Genomic DNA, 19,585 nt, shown 5'->3' with positions numbered 1-19,585 from the left:
ATGAAGTGAAGTACAAAGTAATAAAGATCCTGAGGCATGAGTGTACTCAGATTATTTTATGAACATGTTAAGTTGGTTAGAACCATATAGGGGGAAAAAAGAAAGCTCAATCCATCCACTTGGTGACATACTCGATAGATATTGAAAAGGAAATGGTAGATCTGGAGATGTTGACATAGAAAAGCAACATCAGGGGGCTCCTGGGTGGCTCAGTCGTTAAGCATCTGCCTTCGGCTCAGGTCATGATCCCAGGGTCCTGGGATCCAGCCTGAGCCCCGCATCGGGCTCCCTGCTCAGCGGGAAGCCTGCTTCTCCCCCTCCCACTCCCCCTGCTTGTGTTCCCTCTCTCGCTGTGTCTCTCTGTCAAATAAAGAAAAGAAAGAAAGAAAATCAACATCGTTTCATGATGAGCCGTTTAATAGAAGGCTGTGTTTGGTTTTATCCCATTTCGGTAAAACAAACACATCAAAAGAGTCTGGAATTGTTATGTGAGCATGGATTTGTGAGAGGGCTGTGAAGAGGGCTATTTCACAGTCCAGTTTATATATTTCAGAATGTTTTTGTTTTGTTGGTAAAATACCAAATATTTATAATACTATGAAAAGGTGCCACACTTTTGATTCTGTGGCATTAAGTATTTTTAAAACATGAAGGAAAAAAGTAAGTTTCTGACAAAAGAAAACAGCTGTCTCCCTGATAGGAAGGAGGCAGCAGAGTGTATTCATTGAAAGGGTGGGCTTTGGAATCTTGCAGCCCTGGGTTGTCATGCCAGTTCAGCTACTTCCTGCCCTTGGGACTTAGGGTAAGTTCCACAACACTCTCAGTTTGTTTCTTCATGAGTAAAACAGGACTAATCATATGCTTAGGGTTACAAGAGTTAAATAAATGTAAGTTTCCTACATACTTCTTCCCCTCACTCCACTTGCAGTAATGCTGGAATTTATCCCCAATCTAAAGTCCCAGGAATGATGAGTTCTAGTCTGCATTGTACAAAACTATGTATGAACTAATAAAAGGTGGGAATGCTTATCAGAATCTGTCTTAAAAAGTTTCACACAGTTGTGGTCAAGTTATTTGTACTTAGCCTTGTTCCAGAAACTATTTTAGGCAAATTACTGGTTTTTTGATAGAAATAGCATGGGTTTAAAAGTGATGGCAAAAGAAAGTGAAAAACAGGTGATGACAGAATGGGATGAATGAGGGCAAAAAAATGTTTTTAATATAAGGGTCACACTTTTAACCCTAAGCCTTCTAGCAGCCGGAAAGAACCTTTATATCACACAGTGTACATTGCTTATGAAATAAAAAACCACTTAACAGTCATGGAAAAAATGAGAAGGAGACTGGAATGAAAAGAACTCTGCTTCTGTCCAACCTCCACCCCCTCCCCCACCCATAAAGCTTGAGGCCTAGATGATCACACAGGTGAGATTTTTAGAACTTTAAAGGCTTAGACTTCGACTGTTCTAGAATATAGGTAAAGAAGGGAAGCTCCCAGTTTTTAAATAATGAAGCATGTATATCTTCATAGATCAGTAGCATAAAAAAATCCTATGAGTTGCTTTTTGCTGTAAGAATTTCTCTACACCCTTAAAAATTATGAAAGATCCCAGGAGCTTTGTTTATGCTAGTTGTATCTATTGATATTTATCGTACTAGAAATTAAACCTGAGAAAGAAAATAACTATTTTAAAACAATATGTTAACATTGTTTAATTATAAAACGTCTGTATTTTCCAAACTGAAATAAATGTCGGTGAAATGAGTAGCACTGTTTTGCATTTTTACATATCTTTTAATGTCTGGCTTAATAAAGTAACATCTGGATTCTCCTCCCTGTGATACGCTGTTTTCAGTAGTCTTTCAGATAATTGTGCATATTCTTCTTTGAAACTACACTAAATAAGTGGTAATTTTTTATGGGTTAGTTGTAATGTACAGTCTGAAAACATGGAGATATTTTGTATTCTAATATATTAAAATCTGTTAGTCTATCCTGCACTCTGGATCTGTGATAATTTTATAACATGGCTAATATGGAAAATAGTGGATCACCTATTTTAGCAGGTCTTCTAAATGTAACATTTCATTATATAATTTCGGTTATCACCACTAATCTCATCAGGAAAGTCTATAGGTATTCATTGTGAAGCTGTCAAGTCCATGGCATAGATACAAGCTTTCTAGTATTCTAATTTTCTCCTAAAAGCTCGGATTTTATAATTGAAAATAAATACCGCAATCGTCTTCCTTGAAGTAACAAGCTGACTTTGTTCACATGTGAGAAATGTCTGGCAGATACCCAAATCTGAATGACCATAGTGTGTTACTTGTTCATACAGGTAAAAATGACCGTCCATGAAAAAAACGCAGCTACTTCAGCTTGCAGCTCAAATAATTGCTCAAATGCTTCTCAGGATAACTGTCAGAATTTCTTGAGCAGCAAAAGTGCTTTATGAGTATTTTCTGTTTCATCACTGAGAATATAAAGAAGATACACACTCTTCTAAATAGTGTTAGGGTTTAATAACATTAACGATTTTTACTGTTTCAACAAGTACATTCTTAAGTGAAATGGCTGGTGTGTCTCTCCCCTGCCCCCCCACCCCCACCCCGGGAGATGGTATAGTAGTGAAGAGTATTTACTGCTGACAGTTTGGTGCCACTGCCCTGAATCATACTAAGGTGCTGGGCATTCTCCTCACTATGGGTTTTGTACCATGAGTGCAAAATCAACACATTGAAAAAGGCAAATAATGTCTTAGTTACACCTTTCATCTGCCAGACCCCTGAAGAGTCTGTGAACCCCACTTCTGAGAACTGCTCCTGTATACCAATCTCACATAGGAATATTGATGCACAACATCTAAATGAACAAGTAGAATACAGCATTACACTAAAATGATAATACTTTACTAAGGCCAGGAAGTATTCCTCTATTGAATGTAAGCGTGAGTATTAGGAAAGCTCTTAATATGATTCATGACATTAGTTACTCAGGGGGAAAAATGCAGATGATGATTATAATAGTTTCTAAAAATAAAACTAACAAAACTAAAGTATCCTTTAAAAAATTTAAAAGCCATAGGGTGCCTGGGTGGCTCAGTTGGTTAAGCGACTGCCTTCGGCTCAGGTCATGATTCTGGAGTCCCGGGATCGAGTTCCACATCCGGCTCCCTGCTCAGCAGGGAGTCTGCTTCTCCCTCTAACCCTCCCCCCTCTCATGTGCTCTCTTTCTCTCATTCTCTCTCTCTCAAATAAATAAATAAAATCTTAAAAAAAAAAAAATTTAAAAGCCACAAAAATAAAGCCCATAGTAAAAAGGAATAAATTAATTCTTAACAGGATATGTGTGTGAGTTTGTGTCTGTGTCTGTGATTATTATGTGTTGTTCTCAAACCAAAAATCATCATCCTTCCCAGTTGTAAACAATGAAAGTACTCCCATTAAAGTCAGAAACGAAATAAAACTACCCAGTATTGTGTGGCATCATTATCATTGTAATAATGTTTAGAAATTGCCACATACCATATCATGATAAAGAGGTGTGCATGTTTGGAAAAAATAGAAGAATTCTGATTATAGGTGATAAGATTATAAACCTGGAAAGCCTCAAAGAAAGAACTATTAAAACTATGGTAGGAGCCATAGGATCTCAGATGGCTATCTAAAACTTTGGATGTCATATGTAAAATGTTTTCTTCCCTATTTACTGCTTAGGCAATACAATAGGGATAAGAATACATTCAAAAAAGCAAAAAATAAAACTGATAAAAAGCAATATATAAGATCCAGTTGAAGAAACGTAAATACAAAACTGAAGGAAATATAAAAATTGGATATTTCTGGGATAGAAGTATTAAGCCTTCTGAAGATAACAATCCCTTCTAAATCTATAAATTCAGAGCAGCAGTTGAATCCAAACAGATTCTCTTACGTTTTGGAGTGTGACAGTATTGATTCTGCAATTCATCCTAGGAAAATTCTGAGGAGAATAATTAGAGGAATGGCTAGATAGAAGGCTTTGTCCTGTTGGCCTTGTAAAAAGGAAAAAGCAAAAGCTACCATACGGTATTGATACCAAAGTACATAGATCAGAATTGATTCATTCCCGAAATAGGCGTCAGATATTTGGGGATTTAGTATATGATGCATTTCAAGACCTCTTCGGTAAGTGATTTTGAGATAACTGGCTGGCCATCAGGCTAGTTTTTGCTAACATACAGTTACCATCCATTGCTGTCCTGTCTGCTTCCCTAGTTTCTGGGAACTTTCCCTGCCTCCGTAGGTCTGTTCCATCATGTGTGTTGCTACCAGCTAGATAACTGTTAGTCAACTATCTTCCCACAACACATAGAGTAAAATAATTGAAACTTTACCTAAGAGGTAATGAAACTTACTTTTATTGAAGGGCTACTGAACGGGCCAGATGCCAGCTCATTTAATCTCACAGCTCTGAAGTAAAATGAATCTCTCTTTTACAAAAGAAGAAACAGATTCTTCAGCAATGCAGTTTGACCAGTGTCACAGACAGGATTCAGTTTTAAAGTTTGTTTTCAAAGTTTGTCTTCATTATAGTTAGGCAGGTTGCCTTTTAAAACATTGTGTGGCTCCTCTCTGTGCTCTTAGCTAACCCTCTCTGAGCCCTAAATTCCACCTGTTTCCTTCGTCTTCCTCCCACATGTCTGTACTTGACTGCTTCCATGCCTCTGTCTATGCACTTCTCTTTGCCAGTAACATTTCTCTTACTTACTTCTCACCTGTCTGTTGTTTACTTATCCTTGGAGCTGTAGCCAAAATTCTGCACCTCTTCCATAACATGGAACATGTTCTTGTATCTCTGCAGTTGAAAGTATTCTTCATTTTAAAAAGTTTCAATATATTTCATGCTTCTGTAATAACACATCAGTCTGCCTGGGATTATCTATATATATATACTTGGAGAAGTACACAAAAGTGAGAGACACGGTTCCTAAACTATCAATTTAGTAAGCGAAACAGGCAGGTAAACCAAGATACAAAGCAGCATGAAATATGAAAAAGTGTCAAAAGAAGCAAATAGAATGCAGAGTGACCCTTCTGAGTGGCCATGGGGATACAGAAGACTGCACTGAATAGATTACTTTTGATCTGCATCTTGAGAAATGAAAAAGATTCTCCACTAGTTAGAATCTAGGGAGAGAGAATATGATCACAGACATGGAAGGGTGTGGTTGGTCCGTGGGGAGAGATGAACTGGGGAATGAGACTAGGAAGGCAGTTTGAGACCAGATCGTAGAACCGTCCTCCCAGGGTCAGCCTTGTTTCCTTGAGGAGATTGTAAAAATCCAGTTGTGAGGAAGAAGAGACGGGCCGTGTACAAAGAATAGGCTCTTACTACCTTTTTAGAAGCTTGTGTTTCCAAAAATTCTAAACTATATTGAAACCAAAAAAGGACATTTCAGTGACATAGCTTAAAAAACATGAGCAGTTATCTTACGTAAATATATGTGTTTCTGAGATAGTGTTCTACAGTTCAGCTAAAGGATGTCTGACAACGTTAGTCATCACTTGTTTATACACATTGGTGCATGCATTTATATTTATTACATACAGAACATTTTTATTTTTAGTCAGTGATGCATGGACATTTCCTCTTCGCATATGAAGATCAGCTGAGGATTTTATGTTCAATGTACATTTATTTTTGAGATTCAGTATGCGTGCATTAAGCATATTTAACAAATTTTTCATCTGTGTATTGCCAAGTGAGTTTTTAAATGTTTACCGGCTGGAGTTGCCTCTGTTATAGCCTTTCTTCTACAAATTACGGTAACAAGGACTTCCTGGTTAGTACAGAAATAGGGTTTTCAAGCTACAGATAAGCAGAGAGTAAAGCAATTAAAATTTCTCCATACCTTGAAATCAGTGGCACTACTTAAGCTGAAGAACTTCTATGTTTCAAGAACGTTGCTTTGAGGGTCCTCCTGTTGATCAAATGGAGCAGCAGACATGACAGTATAGTTCCCTTCCTGGGTGTAGGGAATTCGTTTACGCTCTTCTCACAAACTTCATCTTATTCATGAGAAGTAATGACAGGTACCTATAAGACCAGAGAAAGACACAAACCTAAACTCTGGTTCCTTAATTTATTGGCATAAAATTTTTTATCTTGATTCAAGATATGGTCAGCATATTTGGAGGGTTCCCTGTGTTTTAAGACTTTATTTTGCAAATATGAAGGTTTTCTTTTTAGGAATTGGAATGTTTGGAGTGTTAGAAATATCCACTGAAAATAAATTGATTTCTTAAAACAAGTAATTAAGTTGGGATGCTAAAATATTTAATGAAATTTCTTACATACTGTATCAAGACTCCAACTTTTTGTGTTGAAGAATGAGGTGATGTTTTATATAGCAGTTGTCTGAATGATTTTTTTCTGTAGAGTTTATATTGATGTACCTCTTTTTGTGTGTTGTTTAGCCGTATATGTGGGAGTCCATGTCCTGCAGTGTGGCCCGATGTAATCAAACTACCATATTTCAACACCATGAAACCAAAGAAGCAATATCGTCGAAAGTTAAGAGAAGAATTTGTTTTGTAAGAAGGGGATGCTTAAGTGTCCATATCGCATTGAATTTTTTTCCTTTTTTTTTAGTTATTTCTTGAGAATTCTAAATGTCACTCTGTCCTCTGTTGACCCAAGGTAGACCTATCACAATTCTTCTGTGTCCTTTAATTTTGAGTTTCCCTTTGCTACATGCAAATTACCATCTCACTGTGATTATGGTGTCGGTGATTTAGGGTTGTGTGTTTCATTTGGAGCTTACATGACAGAACTTGAATGCCATTTAAAATTTTAATGAAGCAACTTTCATGTTATTTGAGCTCAGGTTTTTATTTTGTTACAGGAAGCTATTCTATTCAGCTCTTAATTTATGTTATAGTTGCAAATGTCCAACAGAGTAATAAAATATACCATTGTTGGCCAAGTTTCAAATTATTTAGAATAATAGCTCAAAATTATGTAAAAATGACTGTTTCTTCAAAGGAAAAATTGGAATTTATTGGAATAAAGTAGAGCAAACATGTTATAAAATGTTAGGAGCTTAAAGAAGCATTAAGCATTTGTCAAAGACCACGTATGACTTTTGTCATTCTCTCATGCCAGTATCCCTGCAGCCGCGCTAGACTTATTTGATTACATGCTCGCCTTGGACCCTAGTAAGCGCTGCACTGCAGAACAGGCTCTCCAGTGCGAGTTCCTCCGGGACGTGGAACCCTCAAAAATGCCTCCACCAGAGTAAGTGGCTTTTTATTATGTTAGATCCCATCTGGACAGTTTTAATAGCATCTCTATAAAATGAGCAGAGGCTCTTCCATGATTAGTTAAGTCAAAAGAAATAGTATAAATCTAAAGAAATTGAACAGTAGTAATACACATAATTTGCACATCTAGAATGCAGAACCTTGCTTCATGTTCAGCTACCCATAGGATTAGCAAAAGCAGCCTTCCTCTTTCTAATTTTATTAATAGATTTCAACTCGAAGAAAACACTCTCGCTGCTAATTATCATTCTAGTACTCCTTCTACCAAGCCTACTGTTTATACTGCTACTAGTTGCTATAGGTAAAAATTTGAGTGAGTGCTGTGCTAAGCATTTTTCATGTGTCACATTCTATCAGGTGGGTATTATTATTGTCACTGTTCTACAGAGGAGGAAGCAGGCTCAAAGAGGTTAAGAAACTTGCCCAAGAATACAAATCTAGTGAGGGGTGGAGCCAGCAAGTTAGTTCAGTAAGAAAGAGCAATTCTCAAATACTCCTTGGCAGACTAGCCAATAGAAAGTCCTTATCATTGGATAAAAGAGCATTAGTAACAAAAGCCAGTGTAGAATGAGTTTATTGTATGATTCAGAGAAAATGTATAGAGTTTGGGAGTCAGACTAGCTGGGTTCTTGAACCTTCATTCCCTTGTGGCTCCTATAATATCTCTAGGATTGATTTGGGGGAAAGGGAGGGATCAAAGCAGTCCATTTGGTTCTTTTTGATAGGATCTAGAAACTTTGTAGGGATTTCCTTAGTAACTTAAAAATTTTTGATGAGCATCATAAAAGCAAGCCTATTTCTATAATAAAATGTCTCCATGTAATAAAATTAGCATATTGTGAATGAACAGACATGGGCTTTGGAGTTCAAATCCTGGCTCTTCCACTTATCACTTAGGGCTTATTCTATTTCTGAGACCTTCATATTCAGCTTTATTAAGTTTTTCTTGAACTATATATGAATTGCCATTATGAGATGGTTTGAAAGACAAAAAGGATCTGTCATTTGATATGTTGAAAGATCTGAATCATTCACTGTTGAATTGTTTCATGGTGGGTTTTTGTTTTTGTTTTTGTTTTTGTTTTGCTTATTGGCAGTCTTGAAACTTTGACTCTAGTACCCCTTCAGAGAATTCTTTTCAACTTTTGATTTGGAAACATTTCACCTCGACAGAAAAATAGGAAGAATAGTACAATGAGCATTCGTATATCCTTCACCTAGATTCAATAGTTATTAACATCTGCTTTGTCACTATATATATAAGCTTTTCTCCCCTGAACTGTTTGAATATTATATTGTGGGAGTAACACAACACTTACAAGTAATTTATCATGTATCTGTAAGAACTGGGACTTTATAACTACAGTACCATTATAAAGCATAAGAAATTGAACATTGCAATATCTAGTAGACAGTCCATATTCAAATTTCTCCAGTTGTCCCAGTAATTTCCTTTATAGTCTGGTTTTTTGTTTGTTTGTTTTGTCTTGGATGAAGAATTCATTCAAAGCTCACATGTTTCATTTAGTTGCAATGTCTCTTCAGTCTTTAATTCCTCTTTGGGTAGGGCTTTTATGACATTGACATTTTTGAAGGGTTCAAGCTAGCTATTTTGTAAAACTTTCTACAGTCTAGCTTTAATTGCTTTCTTGTGATCAGAATTAGAATAACATTTGTGTGTGTGTGCGTGTGTGTGTGTGTCGAGAATATTACTTAGGTAGTGAGGTGTGCTTCCTGCTTCATCCTGTCAGGAGGAATATAAGGTCATTTTTCTCCCATTATTGGTAATACTAAGTTAATCTCTTGATTTAAATGGTCCACATGAAGGAATTCTGGTGAAAGCTGTATCGAGCACATTTTTCATTGACATCTAAACTTTTTTAAAATCAAGCGTTGCAATAGTTGCAAAAGATGTAAATTTCGGTGTATGGTAAGTGTCGACACTTTTAAGTGGGGCAGTTACATCACTCTTGTAAATGTTTCAGTGAGATCAGAATTTTGATATTCACCAAGAGTCACTTAGAAAAGACAAAGCTTTTTTTCTTGTTGATCAAGTGGTCTTTGCAAGTATTACTAGTATGTATTTAAGTTTAAAAAAGGGAAGAAAATCGTTGAATCACTATGTCGTACCCCAGAAACTAATATAATATTATATGTCAACTATGCTTCAATTAAAATTTTTTTAAAAAAAGGAAAGAAAGGGGGCACCTGGGTGGCTCAGTCGTTAAGCATCTGCCTTCGGCTCAGGTCATGAATCCCAGGGTCCTGGGATCAAGCCCCGCATCGGGCTCCCTGCTCAGCGGGAAAGCCTGCTTCTCCCTCTCCCACTCCCCCTGCTTGTGTTCCCTCTCTCGCTGTGTCTTTCTCTGTCAAATAAATAAATAAAATCGTTTAAAAAAAGGAAAGAAATGGGTGCCTGGGTGGCTCAGTCAGGTAAGTGTCCAACTTTTGATCTTAGCTCAGCTCAGGTCTTGATCTCTGGGTCATGAATTCAAGCCCTGTGTTAGGCTCCATGCTGGGTGTGGAGCCTGCTTAAAAAAAAAAAAAAAAAAAGTATACACACACACACACACATATATGTAAATTTGGTTGGAAATGCAACCTAACGAAATAGGTTGTTTTTTTTCCCCCCTAGGTAATCTTGATATCTATCAGTTAATACTCCTTATTCTAGAATGAGAAAGTCCCACATTAATTGTAATTTTATTTTTTATTTTTATAAGTACCCTTGTAAATAAGCCTTTGCGAATGGATAGACTTTTGTCATAGTTTTATCTCTAAGTTCTTTGCCTCCTTCCACATTATGTGCAAAAATCACATGATGATTTGTCATCAGAAATTAGTATGACCTTTCAGATGTCAATTTTAAGATTCTTTCTCTTTTAATTTTCTTGATAGTAAAGAAATGGAAACCATGTAACTTGAAAAGATTTTTTTATCCAGTAATTAATCATTTATTTTTTCAAAATTTGAGAAAAAAATCCAAAGAAGCTTTAAATACTTAGTAAATGACTTCTTGTTTTTGTTTTGTTTTTTGGTTTGTTTTGTTTTTTTTAGAGGAGGGCGCACGAACCAGGGGCAGGGGGTTGGGGAGAGGAAGAGGGAGAGAGAGATTTTTTTTTTTTTAAGATTTTTTTTTTACTTGAGAGAGAGAGATCCCAGGACCCCGGGATCATGACCTGAGCCGAAGACAGCTGTTTAACTGACTGAGCCACCCAGGCATCCTGGAAAGAGAGAACGTTAAGCAGGCTCCACACCCAGCACAGTGCCCGACAAGAGGCTCGATCTCACAACCCTGAGATCATGACCTGAGCCTAAACCCAAGTGTCGGTCGCCTAACCAACTGAGCCATCCAGGTGCCCCTAAATGACTTTTTATACTTAGTACTTTTTCTTTTGTTAGTACTTGTTTCATCCAGTATACTAAGAAAAGTTTTGGAAGTCAACATGTAATGTCAGTGCAACTTTGCCAATCCATATGTTAGATCGTTTTTCTTATTACATGTTTTGGCACTGAAGATATAGCCCATTTAATGAATGGGAAAAGTCTGCCACGTAACCCAATTGGAAACTGTGTCCATATTGTCAAACACATCACCTAAATTCACTTAATTTTTATCAGAACACACCTGACTGCATTTCTCCATTAAAAATAGGGACGTTAATACACATTTTGGTGAACAGGCTGTAATCCAGTAATAAATTAGGGATACATCACTAAAGCAGTCAGGTTGAAATTATAATGCTATTGATTTAATATATAAATTAAAAATTATATAAACGACATCTCATTATTTTGTAATATGTGATGGGTAGTTAAAATGATAAATTATGAGGCGAGGACTGTGAAGAAAAGCATTGGTATGGGATTCCTTTGGGAAATATGTGTATGTATTAAACTCTTGTGATCATTTTTTTTCGGAATAATCAAATGAGAATGGGATAGTAAGACAAAAAAACCAAAGCAACTGCATCAATTGTATTAGATGTGGTGTCAAATTTTTCTCGTGTGTTTAATGAAAAGAAAGCATATATTGCTAAAAAGTGACTTAGAGTGACAGCTAGCCTATAATTTTATTTTTCTTAACAGCAAGTGAAAAGCACTGAAAATTTATAAGATAAAATGTGATCAACTGTAATTGGAATATTTCATGATGTGATTTGATGAAAGTAGTTTCAAACCGTCGTGTTGAATGATGATAAGTGGTATCAAACATGAATACAGTGCCTGCTCTGTGAGAGGCACTGTCCAGCGCTTACATATGTTAACATAGATTACCTCTACCTCATGAAGCAGATTGTATTGCTAATGTCATTTTTAAAGATAAGGAAACTGAGGCACAGAGGTCAAGTTACTTGCCTAACGAGACACAATAAGTGGCTGAGCCAGTATTTGAACCTGCAGAAAAGCACATAAAAATTTGGTCATCCTAGAAAACCCTGCTGGTGTATCCAGAGTCAGCAGCACTAACCTGTACATTTCAGCTATTTGTTGGGTAATGGTTATCTTTCCTAGAGATGAGTGTTGAGATAATCCATAGAGGAATCTCTTGGCTTTAAATTGTGGGAGGGAACAAAAGCCCCTGTTAGTGGGTTTCTTTGCCTGCTTTCCTCTCCCGGGGCTCTCCCGAAAGAGCATCAGGGCGGAAGAGGTGAAGTCACTCCTAGTTTCCCTACTCTGCAGTATATCTGAATTCAGAATATCCCACCAGGGGCGAAGGCCACACATCTATGATACATACACACACACACACAGAAAGGAAAGTCTTTGGCGGGTTTATGATGCCTTAAAGCTTCCCAATATCAATATTTCAAATTGTACCTTTGTTTGTTACTCCAGGAGGTTTTTACACGCTGAGGCAATGCACCATAGTAAGATGGCTGAGAGGTATGCCTTTGTTTTGTTTTTGGACCTCAGGTGCATAGACTTGGTTTAATCATAATCCTTGTGTCACTCATCATTGGTCCATGCATGGCTCTCTTTTTTTTCTTTTAGTTACTTAATTAGTTATTTTAAATGATGTTAATAAGCAGCCATGAACCTACCAAATAAAAGCTAGAACCTTGAAAATAACCTACGTTAGTCATATCATCCCCTCTCCCCACCCCCTGCCCTACGACCTATCCCCCTTGCCTCCTTCCACCTGAGGTAACCATCATCCCTGTTTTCTTTTGTATATACTTTTGTTGCCATCTATATGTACTCATAAAAAGTTATATTGAAAATTTTTAGTTGTTTTTAATTTTATAAAAGGGTGTCATGCTGTTTGTAATCTTTTGGGAATGACTTTTTTTACTTAATATTATATTGCTAAGATTCAACCATATTGTTGCATATGCCTTTACTTTATAACATGAGGTGAGACTAACTGTGAAACAGGAGGTGTGAACGAACTTGCTGTGCAGGCCATTCTCAAAGATCGATGCCAGGAAAGAGGACGTAGAGAGATGTGAATTCTTTTAAAACAGTGTCAGGTGTACCCCATTGGAAAGCCTCCCTAGAGGGAAACCTCTCCAGGTTGAAGACGGCAGATGTATGACCAGGTTGGGGCTGTGTAAGGGCATTCGTAGTTATTCTGGGCAAGTTTATTAACCTTTCCAAGCCTCAATTTTCTCATCTTTAAAATAGATATAATAGTAACTTCCCATTGGAATTTTTATGAGGATAAGAAGAAAACATTTATAAATCAAACATTTATGTCTTTCTTTAAGCAAAAGTTACTCAGCAGTGTTGTCAGCTTTATGAATCACATTAAGGCAGAACTGTTTCAGAATCGTGGGTAATCTTGATAGTTGCTAGTTATTCAGAACTCTGTGTTGATGGGTAGTCATGAGCCTGGATTACCTATTTTTTAAACTTCTCTGTAGCATAGTTTAATTTTAGAGCACTTGATTATGGAAGTAAATGAGAGGGTATTACAAAAGTAAGAAGCTTGTACTAGAAAGTTTTTCACAGATGTTATCTCCTAGCTTTTACTACTTTTTAATCCTGTTTCCATTTTCTGCAAGTGGCATATTTCTGGCCTTTCCCCCCATGTCCTATTCAATGTATGGTGTACTGTGAGGAGAACTGGCTTTAAGAGGTTGCACCAAGGATGATAGTAACATACTTTTATGAACTTGTGTTCTTCGTTCATAGTTTTACTAAATGATTATTTACTGATTCTTCAGAAGTCACAGAAAAATAGTCCGGCTGTAAAGGTGAAGCCCTGACGGAGGGGGGGGCGTCAAGGATGACTTTTATTGAGGAGTCACCAGCATGTGTCTGCAGTCTTCAGGAACGATGGGTGGGGGCGGGAGGGGGGGCAGCTCTGGTGCTCTGTAGTAACTGTTAGCAGTTTCGGGGTGTTGTTAAGAAGTAACATTGCACACAATTGGATACTTTGTCTTCCAGCCTTCCTTTATGGCAAGATTGTCATGAGCTATGGAGTAAAAAGCGAAGGAGGCAGAAGCAGATGGGCATGACCGATGATGTGTCCACAGTGAAAGCCCCCAGAAAGGACTTGTCTCTCGGCCTGGACGACAGCAGGACCAGCACACCGCAGGTCGTGCCGCCGGCCTCCCAGCTGAAACCTCAGGGCAACTCGAGCCTAGCTCCCGGTCAGTAGCGCTTCGTGCGCGGGTTGCTCTTCTTCCCTCGTTCCGGGCCTCACGGTGATGATCTCTTCTAGTGTTAAAGCATCTGCGGCTAAAACGTTCAGGTTTATCCACCGGACTTAACATTTCCCCGTGAATTGCTTGTGCCGTTGCAAACGCCTGGCCGCGCCTGGCACCGTGTGCTTAGTGAGCGGTCAGCTCTTTCTGCTTCCTTCCTCACCTAGTGCAGGAGTTAGACAGGTACAGGAAGGCGGCCGGGACTCGTAACAGAAGCTCTTTGACACTGTTTATAATGTCCTCAGATCACTCTTAATATCCATCCCATTATATTCTAGAACCTCAAAGATTGGACTCTTCTTTTGTGCCAGATAGGACTTGAAGTAGGATAAAGAAGGGTATGTGGGGGAAACGGAGTTCTTCCTTTGACTCTGTTCGAAGAGTCGGCGTCCTCGTGAGAATGAAACCTTTTCAGTGTTGCCGGAAATGTTATTAAACTCATTCTGTCATTTAGTTTTAAAGATCAGTAGGCTGATTAGAACAGATCTGCGGATCAGATTCAACTTTTGGTGGTTGAGTGTAAATATAGAGTAGATTACCTTTAATGCTTTCCCGTGTAATCTGCAGGCTTATACTTGACCTTGGCCAGACTACATTAGAGCGCTGATGCATATTACTTTACAAACCAAGACCAATTGTTATTTGTTGGTCAGCGTTTCATTTTATTTTTTGTCGCCCCCCCCCCCTTTTTTTTAACTGTCACTGTTAAGAAGTGAAAATTCTGGTTTTGTGAAATGGGAGTGAATCCTCTCTGCCCCATTTTCGTCATCATCAGCTGTCTTAAAATAAAAAAATGCCCTTTCTGTAGAGGAGACGGCATAGTCACAGAATACCTCTGCTGACAGAGACCTGAACTGGAAAATGAGGGCAACGGGCTCTTAGCGTGCAGCAAACAAGCTTGGCTCCTTATTTATGAATGCCCGCGGGTCACAAGAAGAACTTGCAAAAGTTTGTTTTGAGGTAACCTAAAAATAACTAAGAAGTAATAAAAAGTAGCTCAGGTTATATAAAGAGAGAAAATAAAAGGATAGCATTAATCATCAGTGTTTCATCTTCTTGGAGTTTCTCTTCTATTCACCTTTTATGCTTAGAGAAATTGCTTATTGGTGTAGTATCCCTGAACTTATATAGTAGTATCTGCCCTCGAACCTTGCTGTTACACGTGACTCAGAGAAGCTTGCACAAGAACCTGTGTAAACCGTCACAAGTCTAAACTGAAAATTGAAAAAAAAAAAAACCGCATCTGTGTCGCTGGTGACGAGTTAATACCCTCTCGTGTGCACATTATAAGCATGCTCCTGTAGGAGTTCTAACTTCCCAAAGTGAGTTAACTTAAAAAATGGTAATTGGAATAAAATGCATTTTATGAAAGAGTCGGCAACATCCCAGTTTGAATTTACTGCGAAAATAAGGTGAAGTCCTTAGATAAGAAGCATTATTTTAGATGGGCAGTGCGGTGAGTAGAGCTCCGAGTCTGGAATCAGAGCACGTAGGTCCTGATCCCAACTCCGCCACTTCCAGAGTGTGTGTGTGTGTGACCCTGGGCAAGTGAGTGAGTGTCTCTGGATGTCAGTTTCTTCAGTAAAAAAGAAAGGGGGGCGGGGGTAACTAATAACAGAGCATGGCTTTAAGGTTGTTGTGAGGAGTAAGGGGTATGAAATGCTGAGTGCTGACTCGGTAGCTGTCCTCGTCCTCCTTCGTTCCCATAGTTCCGGCTTCTGTCTCGGGGATGAGCTGCCAGCCGTAGTCCCGAGTTCCCTTTTGAAGTATTTACCCCTGAAGAGAACTTCTTCAGAACGGGCCGCAGTTTTTGTTGTTGTAACTTCTGTGCAGTTCCATCTTAAACGTCCATGAAATTAGAACTAGACCGAGAGACGCCTTTTTCACAGTGTTTCTTAAACACTGTCCCACAAATGTACATTTGAATGTGGTCACACAGGGCTGTTTTGGGGGGCGGGGTGTGCTGTGAATTATGGCAATTCTAATCAATACAAATTTTGTCTTTAGTAAAAACAGGCCCTGGACAGCAGTTAAACCACAGTGAATTGGCAATTCTACTAAACCTACTACAGTCTAAAACAAGTGTTAATATGGCTGATTTTGTCCAAGTGTTGAACATTAAGGTAAACTCTGAGACTCAGCAGCAGCTAAATAAAATAAACCTTCCTGCTGGAATTTTGGCAACAGGTGAAAAACAGACAGATCCATCCACACCACAACAGGAGTCTTCGAAACCATTGGGAGGAGTTCAGCCTTGTTCTCAGAGCCTCCAGCCTAAAGTGGAGACTGACGCTGCGCAGGCTGCCGTGCAGAGCGCGTTCGCGGTTCTGCTGACTCAGTTAATAAAGGCCCAGCAGTCAAAGCAGAAAGATGCGCTACTAGAAGAGAGGGAAAACGGATCGGGACACGAGGCGCCGTTGCAGCTCAGGCCACCCCCGGAACCTAGCACGCCGGCGTCGGGTGAGTGTGCAGGTCGCGGACCCTCTAACGTGCTGGTGCTCACGCTCTTGATGTGGAGGGGCAGTGGTAATGCATATTGTCTAGGGGCATTGCTAGTGGAGAGGTTCTGAAAATTCCCAGGGCACCACTTACAGGTGGTTTTCTTAGTCCGTTTACTCCTAGGAGCAGATTCCTTAACAAGTTATCCATGTGTGATACGGCTCATTGTGAAGGCCATAGAGTTTGTCATGTAAACCTGTGGTTAAGAAATCATCTTTTACTCCAGCTACAACAACAAGATGGTATTGACCAAGGCAGAGGCTTTGTGTGTACAGGAGCTTTGTTCTTCGAGCCATGAATAGGGAGATGTGAGGTACCTTTGAAAAGTCAAATGCAATTAAATTTTGCAGTCACCATACACTTAAATGGTAGCAGGCAATGTTAGTACTTACATCCCTCTTTCCTTCCTTTCCCTTCCCTTCCCTTTCCTTCCTTTCCTTCCTTCCTTCCTTCCTTCCTTCCTTCCTTCCTTCCTTCCTTCCTTCCTTCCTTCCTTCCTTCCTTCTTTTCTTTCTTTTATTTTCTTTTATTTTTTTCCCAGATATGGAACTTCTCATGTTCTTTACAACCACCCATAGGAAACATTGACTGTTTTGAACATCTCGTTTTCCATGATAACTTTTAACTCTCTTTTTTTGTTTTGTTTCACTTAGGGCAAGATGACCTCATTCAGCATCAAGATATGAGGATGTTGGAGCTCACACCAGAACCAGACCGGCCTCGTATTCTGCCTCCTGATCAGCGACCTCCGGAACCACCGGAACCACCACCAGTCACTGAAGAAGATCTGGATTATCGGACAGAAAACCAGCACGTTCCCACCACTAGCTCTTCGTTAACTGACCCTCACGCCGGAGTGAAAGCGGCCCTGTTACAGCTGCTTGCTCAGCATCAGCCCCAGGATGACCCCAAAAGAGAAAGCGGTATTGATTACCAGGCAGGAGACACTTATGTACCCACGTCAGACTACAAGGACAATTTTGGATCCTCTTCTTTCTCTTCCGCTTCTTATGTTAGCAATGATGGTCTAGGAGGTAGCTCCGCTCCGCCATTGGAACGACGTAGCTTCATTGGAAACTCAGATATTCAGTCTTTGGATAACTACAGTACTACTTCATCTCATTCTGGTGGTCCACCTCAGCCTTCTGCCTTTTCCGAGTCATTTCCCAGTTCAGTAGCTGGATATGGAGACATTTACCTCAATACCGGTCCCATGTTGTTTAGTGGGGACAAGGACCATAGATTTGAATATAGCCATGGCCCCATTGCAGTCCTGGCGAACAGCAGTGACCCTACCACAGGGCCAGAGAATACTCATCCTTTGCCAGCAAAGATGCACAACTATAACTATGGTGGTAACTTACAGGAAAACCCGGGCGGCCCCGGCCTCATGCACGGGCAGACCTGGACTTCTCCTGCCCAGGGACCTGGATATTCACAAGGATACAGGGGACACATTAGCACATCAGCTGGCAGAGGTCGAGGCAGAGGGTTACCATACTGAGTATCTGTTTTTCCTCAGGCACATCATTTTTATCTGGAAAGACTTTTCTAGCTGCAATTTAAGGCAGCAATCCAAGAGACTTGAATAATATTAATTCAACAACAGCTTTATTTTTATGTGGAAAAGGGTCTTGCATACAATAGTTAAAAAAAAAAAAGAAAAAAAAAAAACCTTTGCTTAAATTCATGCTGTTCTAAAAACTAGATCTATTGATTGTACATCTTCACAAATTCTAGTTAACAGTTTTATTTTGTATTCTTGCAGTTTTAAGTGGATGCTAATCTTAGGGACATAAGAGTCTTTTATGGCCCTCTTGCAGATCTTCTGAACTATGCACATTTGTGCTTTTTTTGTAAGTTTGGACCAACTTTTATGTAACAACCAACCAACGCCTCCCTCCCCCCTCCAGTTTTACAACAATCAGAAAGGGCACTGATTTATTTGGTATTTTTCTTTTTACAAAGCTACCTTTAGTCAAAGGTCACTGTCAGTCTTTGCACCTGCTTTCAGTGTTATTGTGAAAGGTGTACTTTGTGCTCACTTCAGAAAATAAAACACAACCTTTCTCTTGATGCAACAGTTTTATAAAAAAAAAAAATGGTCAACGTTATTTTTGTTTTATTTTGCAGATTATCATAGCCGAGCAAAATGCATTCAAATGAAATAGTGGGTTTTATATGAAAAATCTGGGGTGGGGAGGGTAAGTAAGTGCCTTAACAGGTAAGCTTAAGGTCTGAAAAAGCAGTTAACCTTTACACCCATTTGTCTTCTAAAGGGAATCAATACACTGTATTGAAGAGTCAGGGAGCTCTCCAGTGTTTCGGGACTGCCTCTCAGTTCCCGCTAGATCCGTTCCCTCGGCCTATCCCACTTTCTTCTTTCCTGCCTGCCTTTGGCCTGTGTGACCTTCCACTATCACCTCGTCTTGATAGGAGAGTGAGAGCAAAGAAAGGGACTAGAACTCCAGTCAGGACCTTGTTACTTCCAAGAAGTTCTACAGAGTTGTGTCATTTGAGTGGTTGAAAGTAATAGCTAAATGAGAATTTCCAAGTACCATTTCTTTTCGGGCTGCCCTGCTGTCCCTGTTTCCTTTTGCCATGGATCATTGGAGGGCAGTCGTGTAGAGGCAAGGCTTGAGAAACAGAATTTGCCAGATTCTATGAAAGTTCATGGGGGGCGGGGAGAGGGGTGGCAAACATCATATCTTAAGTTATGCAATTGCCATTTTAAGAAAAAATTAACTGTTCAGTTTGTTAACTAGAAACATTGCCTAGATTGAACTTATTGAAGCAAAAAAGAAAAAGTAGTGAGAGAAAACCTCTTATCTTCCCTCCTCTCATCTTCTGTGAGGGTTTTTATGACTTCTGCCAGACTTAGAGCAACTTTAGTTCATTTTAACATTTTTTTTTTCTTTTATTAAAAGCAGCAAAGAATGACGGACTAACCCTTATGTAAGCAAGTTGTAATGGTGTCAAGTCTCACTAACTTCTTGTGCATGCTCACGCGCACACAGAATTATAATAGTTCTCGAGAGGAACCAAAGGTGAAGAACCAGTGTTTCCATTATCACTAAGTGGGAAAAGAAACTCTGGAAATGAGAGTTGTGCCAATTAACCATTTT

At 39.1% G+C, this 19,585-nt stretch overlaps 1 protein-coding gene across 3 annotated transcripts in view; it reads left to right on the top strand.

Annotated features, from left to right (window-relative positions):
* CDK13 (cyclin dependent kinase 13) overlaps positions 1-19,244 on the top strand; it is a 121,305-nt gene extending 102,061 nt beyond the window's left edge. Inside the window, exons 10-14 of one of the 3 annotated variants that reach the window (XM_035026521.1) lie at positions 6,463-6,579; positions 7,151-7,282; positions 13,702-13,907; positions 15,978-16,421; positions 17,114-19,244. In XM_035026521.1, the coding sequence (XP_034882412.1) occupies positions 6,463-6,579; positions 7,151-7,282; positions 13,702-13,907; positions 15,978-16,421; positions 17,114-17,964 (1,750 nt within the window). In that variant the 3' untranslated portion in view covers positions 17,965-19,244. Of the gene's footprint in view, positions 1-6,462; positions 6,580-7,150; positions 7,283-13,701; positions 13,908-15,968; positions 16,422-17,113 lie in introns of all 3 variants that reach the window. The other 2 variants (XM_035026519.1, XM_035026522.1) reach the window with 2 other exon arrangements.
* Positions 19,245-19,585: the final 341 nt, after the last annotated feature.

Source organism: Mirounga leonina, unplaced genomic scaffold (genome assembly GCF_011800145.1).
Source record: "Mirounga leonina isolate KUSES-001 unplaced genomic scaffold, KU_Mleo_1.0 Mir_199, whole genome shotgun sequence".
In the NCBI taxonomy this organism is placed as follows: Eukaryota; Metazoa; Chordata; class Mammalia; order Carnivora; family Phocidae; genus Mirounga; species Mirounga leonina.
Note: the sequence above shows the minus strand (reverse complement) of the source record. Positions and strands in the feature narration are given on the sequence as shown.